This window comes from Dermochelys coriacea, chromosome 11 (genome assembly GCF_009764565.3).
Source record: "Dermochelys coriacea isolate rDerCor1 chromosome 11, rDerCor1.pri.v4, whole genome shotgun sequence".
Taxonomy (NCBI): Eukaryota; Metazoa; Chordata; order Testudines; family Dermochelyidae; genus Dermochelys; species Dermochelys coriacea.
Window position 1 is genome coordinate 9,839,995 of NC_050078.2, and position 16,329 is coordinate 9,856,323.

General features: G+C 44.3%; 1 protein-coding gene across 2 annotated transcripts; it reads left to right on the top strand.

The window, feature by feature from the left end:
- Positions 1 to 3,319: 3,319 nt before the first annotated feature.
- TSN (translin) lies at positions 3,320 to 16,312 on the top strand. Of its 2 annotated transcripts, none has more exons than XM_038422560.2 (6): positions 3,320 to 3,972; positions 4,170 to 4,263; positions 12,202 to 12,298; positions 13,256 to 13,371; positions 14,066 to 14,145; positions 14,638 to 16,312. In XM_038422560.2, the coding sequence occupies exons 1-6, from the start codon at positions 3,907 to 3,909 to the stop codon at positions 14,872 to 14,874; spliced, it is 690 nt and encodes a 229-aa protein (XP_038278488.1). In that variant the 5' UTR covers positions 3,320 to 3,906; the 3' UTR covers positions 14,875 to 16,312. The 2 variants fall into 2 exon arrangements, with proteins under 2 accessions (XP_038278488.1, XP_043360870.1); XM_043504935.1 differs by lacking the exon at positions 3,320 to 3,972 and adding an exon at positions 6,310 to 6,379 and having other exon boundaries at positions 4,180 to 4,263.
- Positions 16,313 to 16,329: the final 17 nt, after the last annotated feature.

Below are 16,329 nucleotides of genomic sequence, written 5' to 3' on the forward strand. Positions count from 1 at the left end.
ATTGAACATGCTGGGGTCTGTGTTTTAGGACAGAAACAAGAAGCTTATCTATATTTGCCTTCTGGGATGTGTCTGTCAGGGCCCCAAGGCATGCATGCAGACCCTGCAGGGATACATCTGCCGAATTAGTAATCCGAGGAAACCTCTTCCTTAGCTTTTGAAACTGCTTGTCAAACAAGGTTTTTGACTGGTGTTTCATTTGTCTACTAACAAGGATAAATAAGGGGGGAGAGGTTTGGTCTCTTTGGGCTCACTTCATGGAATCAGTTTTGGGCGCTCAACGATAGCTGAAAGACAGGCCAATCGGATGGCTGCCACTGTATCACTCAAGAGCCACACCAAACTTCAGTCATTATCAAAGGTTGGGGGTGTTTTACTAACCTGTTGTGGCTGCGTGTAAGTGCTTGAAACTAAATAAAGTATCGCTTTAAGTGAGAAGAAAAGGAGTACCCATGGCACCTTAGAGACTAACAAATTTATTAGAGCATAAGCTTTCGTGAGCTACAGCTCACTTCATCGGATGCATTTGGTGGAAAAAACAGAGGAGAGATTTATATATACACACACACACACACACAGAGATGTCTGTCTGTATCTGTGCGAGTTTTTTCATGAAGTTGACAGATTTCCACTCTATACGGCTAAATTCAGTGCCTTGCATAATGACAGGTTTCAGAGTAGCAGCCGTGTTAGTCTGTATTCGCAAAAAGAAAAGGAGTACCCGTGGCACCTTAGAGACTAACAAATTTATTAGAGCATAAGCTTTCGTGAGCTACAGCTCACTTCATCGGATGCATTTGGTGGAAAAAACAGAGGAGAGATTTATATATACACACACACACACACACACCTTTTCTTTTTGCGAATACAGACTAACACGGCTGCTACTCTGAAACCTGTCATTATGCAAGGCACTGAATTTAGCCGTATAGAGTGGAAATCTGTCAACTTCATGAAAAAACTCGCACAGATACAGACAGACATCTCTGTGTGTGTGTGTGTGTGTGTGTGTGTATAAATCTCTCCTCTGTTTTTTCCACCAAATGCATCCGACGAAGTGAGCTGTAGCTCACAAAAGCTTATGCTCTAATAAATTTGTTAGTCTCTAAGGTGCCACGGGTACTCCTTTTCTTTTTGCGAATACAGACTAACACGGCTGCTACTCTGAAACCTGTCATTATGCAAGGCACTGAATTTAGCCGTATAGAGTGGAAATCTGTCAACTTCATGAAAAAACTCGCACAGATACAGACAGACATCTCTGTGTGTGTGTGTGTGTGTTGTGTGTGTGTGTGTGTGTGTGTGTGTGTGTGTGTGTGTGTGTGTGTGTGTGTGTGTGTGTGTGTGTGTGTGTGTGTGTGTGTGTGTGTGTGTGTGTGTGTGTATATATAAATCTCTCCTCTGTTTTTTCCACCAAATGCATCCGATGAAGTGAGCTGTAGCTCACGAAAGCTTATGCTCTAATAAATTTGTTAGCCTCTAAGGTGCCACAAGTACTCCTTTTCTTTTTGCGAATACAGACTAACACGGCTGCTACTCTGAAACCTGGCTTTAAGTGAGAGCATTCTTTTATTGTACTCTTTGTGCCAGCCATTTATTGGTCGGATGGCTGTCTCCATTGATTTATTTCCTGACTCTGCCTCGCACAGAGTAAGTTACCAAGAGCTTTAGATTGAAAGAACTCTGGGTAACTCCATCCCTGGATGGATGAGGATCAAGCCAGGCAGCCAAAGCATGGAAAGAGTCCAGCGACCCCTAGTGGCAGCCAGCAGCTCTGCAGAATTTCCCCAGGAGTAAAGGTTTCAGAGTGTTAGTCTACTGTCTGAGGATCTGGGCCATATAGACTTCTACTGGGGACAGAAGGAGGCCTATACAGTTTCCTCAGCAAAACTTTTATTTGTCTGATGCCTACAAAAATGCTGACAACAGTCAGGCTGCCCTGACTAGTATCATGCAATTTACTTGTATTCCCTTTTCTGTCTATCCAGCTCGTGTCTTGTCTTGAAGTTGTAAGCTCCTTGGGCATAGACTGTCTTTTTATTCTGTTTGTACAACACCTGGTACAATGTGGTCCTGGTCCATGACTAGAGCTCCTAGGTGCTATAGTAATATAAATAATAATTAATAATTTGTTCAGTATAATAGTGATTTAGGTTGTTTGAGTTTTGATAGAATATATATGTGAGTGGGTCCTGTGCTGGTCCCTAAATCCTGAGTGGATATGTAGAGAGTACCCATAAACTCCTGCCCTCCCGTGAGTGGAAAGAAATGAAGAGAGACCGCATGCTCTTTCTCTGCCCAGCCTAGTGGGGGGTGAAGAGAGATCCACTGAGGCTGCTGCCTCCAATCAATGATTGATAGAGGGGGTGAGAGACTTGTAAGCCACCCCCATTGATTTATGTGTCCCAGCCCCCAAACCAAGTGAGGAGAGTTTAAGAAATGAATGGCTGTCCTCCCCAAGCATGAATAGTCTCTGTGAGCTGCTCTCCCCTGAAGCTTTGGAGTGAGGGTGAAGAGAGACCCCGTGAGCTACTGTCCTCCCCAAACCTGGAGGAGTAGGTGAAGAGCAATTGCTCCCCCCTCCCACCATAAGGGAGATGGTGAAGACACATCCCACAAGCTTCCAAAAAAAAGGGGTGTATGCACGAAGTGCTGGGGCGAGGGGGTTTCGGAATGAAACGCTGGGGGCTGATTAAAGACAACGTGGGTTCTGCATGGGGCGGTGGTGAAACGAAACGCTTCTGCTGGGGGAGAACAGCCCGAGATGGAGGAGCCCAGCTAGGTTCCCTTCCCTGCCCCTCCTCCCCCGCTCTGGGCAGTAGAGTGGCCAGACGTCCCCCCTGTTATAGGGACAGTCCCAATATTTGGGGACTTTCCTTATATAACCCCAAACCCGCTGTCCAGGTTTTACACACTTGCTGTCAAGTCACCCGACTGGGCGGCTCTCCAGCTGCCTGTGAAGGGACGGGAAGCCGGCCAATAACACAAGCAGCCCCCCACTTCTTTGAGGATGCTGGCGGGGGGGGGGGTGAGACCCCTCCTCCCCACGGCCGAGCTTTGCCCGCCCCAGAGCGGGGGGGGGGAGCGGTCAGCCCACAGGTGATCACAGTCTGCCCTGCAGAGCCGGGGACCCCAACGGGGCAAACAGCGCCCCTCCCTGCAGCCGCCCCCCAGGCCCCGCTTCTCCAGTGACCGCTGGGGGCCCTGCGGGGAGAGCGCGGCCGCCGCCGGGGAGGGAGGACGGAGACGCCCCCACAGTTAAGAGACAGAGAGCGGGCAGAGAGGAGCGCACTGCGCCTGCGCACGCTGGCCCGGGGGGGGGGGGGTGGCTACCCCACTGCCTGTCCGAAATGGCTCAAGCGGCCCCCGGCAGCCTGTACTCGGTCTGCAGCCAACTATCGTGTCCCTCGGGGTCTGTGTGCGTCAGGGAGTGGATTAGTCAGCTCTGCGCCAGGAGCGTAGAAAGACCCCTAGACGGGCAGCCGGCGGCGCGCGCTTCGGCCGCGGAGGGCGTGGAAGGACCCCTGGGCGGCGGCCCAGGCAGTGATGAGGGCACCTTGCGTTCGGACTGTGGAAGCCTTCGCTTAGGCGAAGGGGTCCCGACGCGGAATGTAGAAGCCCGCTGGGCGGCGGCGCTGAATGCGGAAGGCTTTCGAGGCGATGGTAGCGAGCCCGGCACTCGGAGGGGCAGCCGCTCTGCGCCGCGGCTGTGGAAGGACCCCCGAGCCTCTGCCGCGCGCGCCTGTGGAGCCTGCGCCCTGAGTGTTGGAAGGTCCCTGAGCAGCGGCTGCGGCCCCGGCTGGGAGCGGGAGCGGGAGGCGGCGCTGGGAGCGTCCTAGCCCCGGGGCGGCGGCGGCGGCGGCGGCGGCTCCTCCCTGCGTGCCCGGCCCGGCCCGGCAGCGCACCATGTCGGTCAGCGAGATGTTCGTCACCCTGCAGGGGGTCCTCACCGCCGACCAGGACATCCGAGAGGTCAGGGCCCGGCCGGCCGGCGCGGCGCGGCGTTACCTGTGCGGCCGCGGGGGGCTGGCGCTGGGTGGGGGCGGGGCGGGCTCCCGTCGCACGTGGTTACAGGGCTCGGGGCTCCGAGGCGGGCGGGCCTGGGGGGTTCTGGGCGGGAGTTTCTTTTTCCATCTCGTGTCCTGACGGGCCTTGCCGTCGGCTTGCAGGAGATCAGGAAAGTGGTTCAGACCCTGGAACAGACGGCTCGGGAGATCTTAACGCTGCTGCAGGGGGTTCACCAGGGAGCTGGATTTCAGGACAGTAAGTCACTTGTCTTTGGTAATGTTAATGCCCTGGGCAGTGTTGTCGCAGCGGGAAGACAGCGTCTGCCTCGAAGTGCTTACCCTCTAGGGTCAGGGAAAGAAGGGATGCTATCAAACCCTTGCATATAATCTTTTGTGAAACACGCCAACTCTCCTTAGCTATACTCTCAACCTGTCGGTTCTTAGTTGTGCAGTTTTTTTCAGCAGGACCCTCCACATCTGAAACAAAGCAAAAGCTGCTGGGTGGGGGGGAACCTGAGGAAAACTGAATTCCCCTACCACTGTTGCTGAGAATGGAATCTGAGACCTACTGTCACACTTCCCAGGGGTTATGGGGCACTTCGCTTCCACCTGCCCTTAGCATGAGGAAGCATGTGCTTACTGGGGGTAAGCTCCCCAAGTCCACTAGCCATGGGCAACACAAGCACCCCCCTCTAGGGGGGACCTTGCAGGTCCTTTCTGCCTTATTATCCCTTAAGAATATAAGGGTATGTCTTCACTACCCGGGGGATTGGTGGGCTGCAATCAATCCAGCGGGGATCGATTTATTGCATCTAGTCTAGACATGATAAATGGACCCCCGAGCACTCTCCCATGGACGCCTGTGCTCCAGCTCTGCGACAGGCACAGGCAGAGTCAACAGGGGAGCGGCAGCAGCCGACTCACCGCGGTGAAGACACCACAGTAAGTCGATCTAACTACGTTGACTTCAGCTACGTCATTCATGTAGCTGAAGTTGCGTAACTTGGGTTGATTCCTCCTCCCTCCCCCAGTGTAGACCAGGCCTAAGAGAGGCCATACTGGGTCAGACCAAAGGTCCTTCTAGCCCAGTATCCTGTCTTCTGACAGTGGTCAGTGGCAGGTGCCCCCAAGGGAATGAACAGAACAGGTAATCATCAAGTGATCCATCCCCTGTCACCCATTCCTAGCTTCTGGCAAACAGAGGCTAGGGACACCATCCCTGCCCATCCTGGCTAATAGCCATACCTTCCAGCTTGAAGTGCAGAAATCTGCTCTAAAAATCTGCTCTAACTGAACCAAAAGTTTTGGATTTGGTGCAGGACTTAATAACGTGAGGCAGGATGACTTGGAACAAATACTTTGTCATGATATGTCAGAGGGCTAGTGACTCTCCATGCTCTATCCCTCATTCTCCTCCTTGCTCCACCTGTATAGACGTCCCCTGCTTTGTTCTTCCCCCGTTTCCTCTGAAGGTACGCCTACCCTACAGCAGCACAGCCGTGGTGCTGCAGCTATGCTGCCATAGTGTAGGCTTTCTCTACAGCAACAGAAAGGGTATTTCCATCAATGTTAAGTAATCCCTTTCTCCAAGAAGCATAAGCTAGATCGATGGAAGAATGCTTCTGTTGGTCTAGACACAGCCATGCTGGGGGTTAAGTTAACCTAACTACAGTGCTCAGGGTGTAAAATTTTTCACAAGAGCAATTTAGCTAGGTCAACCTAAGTTTTAAGTATAGACCTGGCCTTAGTCTAGGAGACTTACTTCACCATTTGATTCTCTTTTCCCTTTATTCCTCCCAGTTTATAGTTGCTGATGGGCCAAGTTTTCCTGGTAATGAAGTTACATGATGTAGACTCCTTGTCCCCTGTTCTCTCCTGTAAAGGCAAAAGATAGCTTTATGATTGTAGGGGGTGCTGGTCTGAGAATTCCTGGGCAGCTTAATTTGATGGCCATGGACCTTGATTGACAGCAGTGCTTCTACCTTTTTAGGTGCACACGCCCTTATTTGAAGTAAAAAAATCTTCAACCCTTTTATGTTTATAATAAACATAAGAATTGTTTAATACAACTGCTACATTTGATCTCACAAACTTGGAAGATTTTGATCAACATGAAGCTATTCTGGAAATTTTTTCTTTGGTTTAAATTGTAAAATTTTCAATGCCTTATGATGATTTCCTCAGTGTCTGCTTTCACAACCACCTGATTGAGAGATACTGGTTTACAGCTGGACAATACACTTGTGGTGTAAGGTCTCAATCTCCTTATGGGATCTTTTTCTCCTTCTCTGTTCTTCTCCAGATCAATGTGGGCACTCTAATGCTGCTGATGTCTGGGAGTTTGTGCTATGGGAAATGCAGCCACTATCTAGGCATGGGACTCCCATAGCCATATGAAGTAGAAAAGCTGCCATCCACTCTCAAGCAACACTATTCTCCTCCTTCCCTTCCCCAACCCTCTAGGCTTCCCACTGTCGTCTACTTTTTGGCCCATTGTACTAGAGGGGTTCCCAGGGAGGAAAACATTAACCTTTTCAGATTCAAGATGTATTATCTAGCTATACTTTCATTTTCTGGATTGTGATTAGGCCCCAGAGCTGGCACATGCAGACCCTCATACCCAGCCCGCTGTAACCGTGGGCTGACAGACCAACATGTGATGCAGATAGGCCAGCATATAAGAACTGAACCCCAAAATTGTGATTTAAAAAAAAAAGACTTGACTCTGACAGTTTGTGTAGACTTAAGTGCCTCTTCCTCCCCCCTCCCCCCCCCCCCCAAAAATGCTGCTCAAAGCGGAGCACTAAAATATGAATGGGACATTACAAACATCTATCTGTAAAACATAAACTGTTCCTCTTTCTGAGCATGGCTGATATTTCAGGATCACCAGCCAGGCCCCAGGTTACCATACAAACCTAGCAAAGCAGACAACCAATACGTGCTGTAGTAGACAAAACCACCGCTAACTCCTAGTTCAAATTCAAGGAGCGGATTTATTTCAGCATAGATACAGAATGCCACACCCCAGTGACCAGTTGGGGATGACCTGCCAGTGGATTGGCTGTATGTACATAAACAAAAGCTGTATGTATACAGAGGCTTAAATCAAAGCTATTAATTTTATTTAAGACATGAACTTCCTTTGTTTTTCTTGATCACATTTGGCAGGCCTCCTTTTTGTCCTTTACAGAAGGCAGGGATATTCCAAAAACTGAACAGGATATTTAGTAAGACAAGAAGGCTCTGTTTACTCCTCCTTCTTCCCAGAAGGGTTGTTCAAAGGTTTTATCAATCACATAAATTAGGTCAACATTTATATTGCTTATGGTTTGCTTGTGCAGTACTAGACAATACGTAATCCATTAAATACACTTTGGCCCTTATTGTCTTACATGAGGTAAGTTCACCTACTCGCTGTTTCACTTCCTTACATAAGTAAGTGTGATACGTGCTTTCCTATGATTTCAGGTCCAATTTTTTGCTTTTTATTTTGAGTCAGGGATTTTAGGATGGTTGAGATAATGCTTGTGAGCTAACTTATGACCTCAAATGTCTCCAATCAACTACGGACCTGCTGACTGACCAGGTATATATTTGGATCTATGAATTTTCCAGTAGAGATAGGGGAATATTATTACCATTATACAAAGCACTGGTGAGACCTCATCTGGAATAGTGTGTGCAATTCTGGTCTTCTGTGTTTAAGAAAGAGATTAATTCAAACTGGAACAAGTGCAGAGAAGTGCCACTAAGATGATCAGAGGAATGGAGAACCTACTTTATGAGAGGAGACTAAGAGTATAGCTACACAGCAAAGAAAAACCTCGGACAGCTAATCACGGCAGGCAGGAGGGAGAGGGAGGAGTTGATCAGCGGGGCTGCTGGTGAACAGGAGACGCTGGGGGATACGGGAGGGAGTTGGCTGCCGGTGAGTGCTAAGCACCCACTAACTTTTTTTTCAGTGGTTGCTCCAGCCCTGGAGCACCCACAGAGTTGGCACCTATGCCCCCAGAGGTACCCTGGTTGAGAACCACTGGACTAGAAGATTATAGTGGTCCCTTCTGGCCTTTGAATCTGGGACTTTCCCAGCCTGAAGTTACTGGAATGCAGCAGCTTTTCATTTGCATAGAAGTGACCTAATTGGACCCAATTTGGTGATCCAATGACCACAATAAGAGCAGGGCCCCATTCTGTTTCACCAAGAAGCTCTTGAGAGGATTTCCAAGCAAGAGGAACCAGCCAGGCCACCATCAAAACTGAATGAGAGGGAGAAGCCTTGCTTCTGGCTTGTTAGCCTGTCAGGGCTGATGCTGGGACTGATGACTTGCCTCTGGCCATGCAATGCATAATGCCTGAGAAGGAGGCCTGTGCTTCCTCCACCCTCCTGGCAGACCACTCAATGCAGCAACAAGTGACAATTACATGCAGGTAGCCTCTACCCATCCAGAAAGCCCGTTGATGTTAAATACTGGAACAATAAGACCATCGGCTAATCTTTTCAACCATGTACTGAAACTGAATAAACCTTAGGAGTTGCGACAACCAAGCTCTATAAATACTCTTTTTGGTTTTGTTTCCCAGCCTTTTTTGATAGAGGGACACCTCTATCTCAGCATTCTTGCACTTCTTAACTCCTGCAGAGAGGTGGGGGCAGGAGGACTAGAACCCACAGAATGTATTTGTGAAATTAGTAGAGAACAGTGCCTGTAGAATAGTTCCTTGTGGTATTTAAAATAGCCCTAGGTTAAACAACCTTGCAGTCTAAGCATATATTTTCTGGGTTAGGAGTTGTACAGATAATTACAGGGCTGTCAGTCTGACATCAATCCTGGGCAAAATAATGGGACAGCTTATATGGGACTTGATTAATAAAGAATTAAAGAAGGTTAATATTAATACCAATCAACATGGGTTTATGGAAAAGAGAACATATCAAACTAATTTGATATTTCTTTTGATGTGATTCCAAGCTTGGCTGATAGAAGTAATAGTGTTGATGCAATATACATAGACTTCTGTAAAGCATTTAACTTGGTATTGCACAACACTTTGATTAAGAGACTGGAATGATAAAAAAATCAACATGGCACATATTAAATGGAATAAATACTGGCTAAATGATGAGACTCAAACAGACAGTCATCATTGAGCTAGTGTGTTTCTAATGGGGTCTCACGGATTGGTTCTTGTCACTAGACTATTTTAAAATTTTTGTCAATGACCTAAGAAAACACAAAATTATTACTGAAAGTTTGTTGATGACCCAGACATTGGGGAAGTGGTAAATTAATGAGTGGACAGGTCACTGATAAAGGTCACTGGATTGCTTGATGAACTGGGCAGTAGCAAACATGCATTTCAGTATGGCCAAATGTAAGGACATTCATCTAGGAACAAAGAACACAGGTCATTCCTACAGATGTGGGATTCTATCTTGGAAAGCAGTGACAACTTTGCAGTCATGGTGGATCATCAGCTGAATGTGAGCTCCCAGTGTGATGCTGTGACCGAAGGGCTAATGTGATCCTTGGATGCATAAATAGGAATGTCTAATACGAATAGAGAGGTTATAGCGTATATTTGGTACTGGTGCTTCTGCTTCTAGAATACTGTGTCCAGTTCTGGTGTCTACAGTTCTAGAAGGATATTGATACATTTGAGAGAGTTCAGAGAAGAGCTATGAGAATGATTAAAGGATTGGAAAACAAGTTGTCTTATAGTGGAGCTCAGTGTGTTTCTTATCTAAGAAGATTGTGATCCAGTGACCTGTGTCTATGAGTACTTACATGGGGAACAAAAATTTGGTGATAGAGGGCTCTTCAGTCTAGTAGTCAAACATATAACAAGATCCAGTAGCTGGACATTGAAGCTCCACTGACTCAGACTAGAAATAAGAGGCAAAGCTTTAACAGCAAGGGTGGCTAACAACTTGACGTGGGATGTGTTGGATTCTCCATCAACGTACATTTTTAAATCAAGATTGGATGTCTTTTTGTAAAAGATCTGCTCTAGTTTGAACAGGAACTAATTCAGGAAAGTCTTATGGCCTGTGTAATAAAGGAGGTCTGACTAGATGATCAAAATGGTTCATTCTGGGTTTATAATCTATGAATCATGAAAGATCATATCTTCCCCCAAGATGCTGTTTGAACATTAAATGCAACAAACTGTGTCATCTTGAATTGCATTGGAATGCTTCCTTTTAACCCCTGTTTTGGTGGGTAAGAATATAAATTGGCTATCATCTAACCACTAATTTTATTTGTGCAGATTACTTTAATTGATATCAGAGCTGTAGTCTCAACATTAGCTTCAACCTGGCAGTGATTTGACCTTCCTTGTATCAGCTGTTTGGCCAGAACCTAAATACATTGATTAGCACAGAGATTGATGATGTCCTTTTATTTGGGGGACTGATAGCTAAACAAGACTGCTGTCTTCCTCGATTTTTTATTATGTAGACTTTATAAGGAATTATTGGTTTATTTGATATGATTTAATCAGCCTCATAACTGATTTGATATTACCCCACTTTCTTGTAATTTATTTTTTGTCTAGTTAATGGTATGTGTAAAATAGGAAACCTTGTTTGGATGTTTCCTCCCCAAATGTCAGGGTTCCAAACCTCAGGAGTCCCCGAAGTCAATAAGAGGCCACTCTGTGACTCACCTACTTATGGGCCATAGAACTGCCCCTATAGGTTTAAAAACTATTGGGTTTTTAAGGGAAATTGACTTATGCATTGATCATAACTTGGTGAACTGAGTGTATTCCAGAGCACTTGAGGGCCTGCTGTGATGGATATCAACCTAAAGACTGACACATTCCCCATAAATGTATACTCACAAACAATGAAATCTCATCCAGCAATAAATGCTGTTCTCCCTCCATTGGTCTCTCACCAGAATTTATGGAGCTGAGGTAAAAGGCACTGATGCTCTTGGCTCTGGCAGGCATGGTACTGCATGTGCTGTAGAACTGCTATGGTGAAAAGAACTTCAGTTGCACTCCAAGTACGGGTACTGCCATACCATAGCTATTTATACCGGGTGAGCTTGGCCTTGTAGCTCAGGCATTAGCCTTGGACTTTGGAGAACTGGATTCACCTCTCAGCTCTGCCACACAGCTGGTTGTTGGCCTTAAAGCTATCTGTGCCTCTTTTCTCATTGGCATAATACATCCCTGCCCCTCTCAGGTGCTGTAAGAAGCCACAGCATTTTCAGCTCTCTGTCGTGACTTAAAACTCCTCAGAATTCAACATGCCTGCACATAGAGTACTGGACTTCTGAACTTTGGGTAGCCATAGAAAGGGTGGCATACAAAAGACTTGGATTGAGGTTTTTCAAAGGTGAAGAAGGGATTTTAACCATTAACTTCAATGGGAGTTTTGTGGTTCTGGCCCCAAGAAGGATTTGAAAATCTGAATCAGTGTCTTCAATCTATCTACAAATTCTTATGCACATGTATAATTCTGTATGTAAAAGAAAAGCTAAAATAAGAGTGTTATATTGGTTGTAGCAAAACAAAACATTGCTGTATGGTTTTCTGTTAAGGTGTACTTCATATCTGCAAATTGTAGGTGGCAGTGGTTAGTATATAAATAAGCCTGAAACCTTACTTTTCTAAGTTCGGGCTTAAAATCCAGCTGATTACCACTCACGATCTTCTAGGTAATGATGGTTTGAAACATAATTCATTCAAATGTATATAAAACAGAAAGGGCTGCTGGAAAACACAGATCCAACCAAAGCTATTATCCATTGTAATAATATTTCTTTTTATGGAGTAGTGAGTTACTGGATTTGGAACAGAAAGAAGAATATCTCCCATCGTTGAATAGTCAATTCATTTGCATGCTATTGCTGATCTGACTCTGTGCTGTGACTGAGCCTTATTGATGGCCAGTTATTCCTAAATTATGGAGTGACCCTTTTCATGTAACTTGGAACTGTGGACTAGTGGTTGGAGTTCAGGTCTGAAAGCCAGACCTCCTGGGTGCTCTTCATTGCTCTGCCACTGACTCCTGGTGTGACCTTGTTGAAGTCACTTAGCCTGTTTGTTGCACTGATATGTAAACATGAGTGTGCTGTTTGGAGAAGATTAAGTAGTGCTATGTACAGTCACAGGATTCTTTTGCAAAAATTAGTCTAGACACTTCCTAAATAGATGTTGCACTGTTTCTTTTTTTCAGTACCAAAGAAGTGTCTCAAGGCCCGAGAACACTTTAGTGCAGTCAAAACACAGCTAGCATCTCTGAAGACCAAGTTTCCAGCTGATCAGTACTACAGGTGTGTACGATGACAAGGTTTTGATATTCTAAATGGTTATTACATACTTTAAGTTAAAAGGCTACTTTGAAGGTGTGTAGGCCCCAACACTTTTTTCTACCCTACAAATTATGGGTAGCATTGGTTGACACTTTTTTCATGAATCAAAAATGGCTCTTTGACCAAACTTTTTGGTAAAATTTTTCAGCTTTCAAAAAACATTTCCCCCCCCCCCCCCCAATCATTTGTTGAAAATTTTCATTCTCTGTTTTTTGAAGACTTCCTAACAAAAATAATTTGGCTTTGTTTTGAGTAGCTCTAATTAAGGGCCTGATTTTTCAGAGGTGTTGAGCACTCACGCCTCCATTCACTTCAGTTAGTTGTTAGTACTGTTGCATTTCTGAAAACTAAGCCCCAAATCCATCAGGAAACGTACATCTGATATTGGGAATTATACCAAAATGAGGCAGTCCTCTTTGGCCCTTGTTTGCTTTCCCTGCCAGTAGAGGACTTCTGACAAGAATACTTCAGAGAGCAGGAATCTTGTCAGTTAAATCCATTGCCAGCTCCCATGTGGTTAGCCGTTACAAAGGATTGGAGAGAGGAGGTGAACCCTCCAATAGGTTATCTTACATTTTGTACACATCTGTTGATCATCCTGCACTGAGCACCTTGAGTTGTTCAGATTGCCAAGCCCACAAGCTCAGAGTGACACATTAAACTCATATTTGTGGGGTGGAAGTCTTTTCATTGTCAAGGAAGCCATTGTTTGTATCAAAATGTAACTTTAGGATGGGAAGCTGTGAAACTTCAGTTCTGTCAGTCTTGGCAGTGTGTCCAACTGAAGTGTGGTGCAGAAAGTAAATATGCAGCACACCTAGTATAAGGTAGACTAGATATTTAATACTTTCAGTCCTTACTAAAGCAAGTTGTAAAAATGTGTTGAATGTTTTCACCTGATTGTGTGTTTCAATATAGATTTCATGAACACTGGAGGTTTGTGCTACAGCGCTTGGTGTTTCTGGCAGCATTTGTTGTCTACTTAGAGACAGAAACATTAGTGACTCGAGAAGCTGTTACAGAAATACTTGGAAGTAAGTTAATGTTAATTAAACTGGATAACGTTGTGAAGTTCTTAAATTTAGTGATTTGCAGAGTTAGATTTAATTTTCTATGGAATGAACAGATTAAACACCAGCAGAAATTTATCTTCTTAAAGATGCAAACCTACAAAAAATTTAATCTGGAAAAAATAAGACTTTTTTTTGCTTAATCTTGTAGTTTAGGAAAGTAATTGTTTACTCCTAAGGATACTTGTCAAAACCATGTGAAATTAAATTTGCCTCGGATGTTGACTTTGCTTTGTCTATTTGTTTTTTCCCTCCCATTACTTTTGTTTTAAATGTTAAATGAGAAGTTAGCGTAGTTAAGGTTTTGGAGCTATAACTCTGCACAGAGCAGAGGATGTTTTTAAAAAAATTCAGGCGGACTAAAAGTTTTAAACAGAAAACTGTTGTACTTCTGTGATCCTGTTGGATCAAGTGTAAGGTATTGTCTCGTAGGTAGAGAACATGTCCGATGTTAAACCAACATGGGAGCCAAGTCAAAAGGCTGAAGAGGAGCAGTAATTACGTTATATGTGGGGAAACAACTGACTTCTATATTGCTACTGGATTTCTTATGTTTGAAATGTTTTCTGCAGCTGACTTGAAATGAAGACATTTCTAACTTGCTGCTTGTGTTCAGGTATAATATTGATTCAGATTGCAACTCTGTTTTTCACCTTAGTTGAAGCTGATCGAGAGAGAGGTTTTCACCTGGACATTGAAGACTACCTCTCTGGGATTCTGACTCTTGCCAGTGAGTTGGTAAGTAAAAGATATTTACACAAATTGATAGCTGGTCTGAAACCAACCAAAAATGAATGGCCAGTAGCTTGTTTTCCAGACCCTACGTTTGGGAAGAGAAGAAGTTATATTGCATAATGCCCTGGTGTTGAACTCTTGGTTAACTAGCCTTTCCAGCCACTATGAAATGCTATGGTAGCAAGTAGGACTAAATCTCAGGAAGGGAAGAACTAAGTGTCTACTTAAACTTAATCCTGTCCAGATTCAAATCAGTGCCTTGATTGAAAACAAGGATTCTTGTTAAACAAGAAACCATTCTATATGATGAGTATAACTAGTCTGATTACCATATGCTGAGGCTTTTTCATACAGTAAACTGACAGGAAAAGCATGTTCGGCTATAGAAACAGAGGTGGGCGATCTCTGTCCTCAGAAGGATCTTGAGAGCTCTGACTTGGCAGTTGCATGTGTAGTCAGTCTTCTTCCACACCATCTGACTTGTTTCCCCCGCAGTCTAGGCTGGCAGTGAACAGTGTCACAGCAGGTGACTATTCTCGTCCTCTTCGCATCTCCACCTTCATTAACGAGCTGGATTCTGGTTTCCGTCTCCTCAATCTGAAAAATGACTCCTTGAGGAAGCGCTACGATGGCTTGAAGTACGATGTCAAGAAAATTGAGGAAGTGGTTTATGACTTGTCAATCCGAGGACTCAGTAAGGAGGCAGCGAGTGATGCTGGGGGAGAGAAATAGAAGCTGCTATTCTAGCAGCATCATGGATTACCTCAGATTGCCAATGAGGGAGGTGTGTTAGTAAAGCCCTCCTGCTGTAGTTTAGAAGAACCACAAGCTGAAAAGTGCGCTCTATTTTCTTACCAAATGTGTAGTATGGGTGTTAGAATGCAAAACTTTTTGTAAAATCATGTCTAGGGAAGGGCACAGGCTTCCTGTTTCCAGGAGTTACTCTGTCATAAATACACATCACTGTTCTGTGTACCACAGCAACAGCTGTCAAGAACTTCCTGCAGCTGAAATTCCCGCTTCGTTCTGTGGAGTCACTCCAGCTCCACTGCTGTATTGTTCTGGCAGTGACGTGCTTCAGCTTTCTGTGCCCACACATCCTCAATGGTGTGGGCGTGGGATGCAGTTTACGGCAAATATGACATGGCTTTTTGAGAGACAGCGTGTAGCTATTCAGTTCCTTTTTTAAAAAAACACTGATCTTCACTGACTTTTTTTTAATTTAATTTTATTTTTTTGTAATTTCCACCCGCTTTAGTAACTTGAGCAGCAAAGATTTGTATAGCAGTTTATTGCCCTGATCTTATTTACTGGTTACAGGATATCAAAAACACTAAACTGCAAAATTAGGCGAAGCAGCTCATGTAGACATATCACTGGGAATCAGTCTTTTCCATATAACTTTGGCATATCGTGTCCAGGCATCTCAATATTTTTTAAATGACAAGATTTTTGTTACCAGAAAGACAGCTAGCTGTTTCTCAGAAATGTCTGCTTTCGCTTGTTGGCATTGTTCGTTACTGTGAGTAAACAATGTTGAATTTTAAAGTGAATCATTTTATTTTGAGCACTCTACATAATTGCTTTTCTGACCATCCAGACTTCCTAGCACATACATGCTAAGGAACACCTGATAAAGTACAGGCATCTTTCGGGTTCTGAGTACTTTGTTCCTGAATAGGCCAAAAGTTCTGTGGCTTTTTTTTTGTTTTGTTTTTGTTTGTTTTTTAAGATATAGTAAAAATGTTTGTATCTTAATAAAAGGGAAAAAATAACTTCTAGTCTAGTTTGCATATGAGATTTTTATACCCAAACAACCTGTTTTTTCATTATGTCAACATGCAAATTCACACATCACACAGGGTATTTATACCCCTTTCCTAAAGGAATGCATTTGAATTTAACATAACATAATAATTTTTTTACCATTTTGTGTAATGTCCTAATTTTTTTTCTTTAAATATAATTTGTCTAGGACAAGGACTGTTTCCAAAGGTTAAAAATACCACTTGTTGAATATAAACGAGCAAAATTACAAGCGGTTGTTGAAATTCCAGTGAATCTTTTAGTTTGTAAAAGTTTTGCAGTTAACTGTTAAAGCTTGTTTTAAAAAAATCATTGGGAGAAACAAGTTTCTTTGTTATCTTGACCAATAAAAGCTGTTCTTTGACTTTGTGTCCATCTGGA

Coding starts and splice junctions, on each gene's coding strand:
- TSN (XM_038422560.2), top strand. CDS start 3,907: ATGTCGGTCAGCGAGATGTTCGTCACCCTGCAGGGGGTCCTCACCGCC. Junction 4,264..12,201: donor GGGAGCTGGATTTCAGGACA/GTAAGTCACTTG, acceptor TCTTTTTTTCAG/TACCAAAGAAGTGTCTCAAG. Junction 14,146..14,637: donor TGACTCTTGCCAGTGAGTTG/GTAAGTAAAAGA, acceptor TTTCCCCCGCAG/TCTAGGCTGGCAGTGAACAG.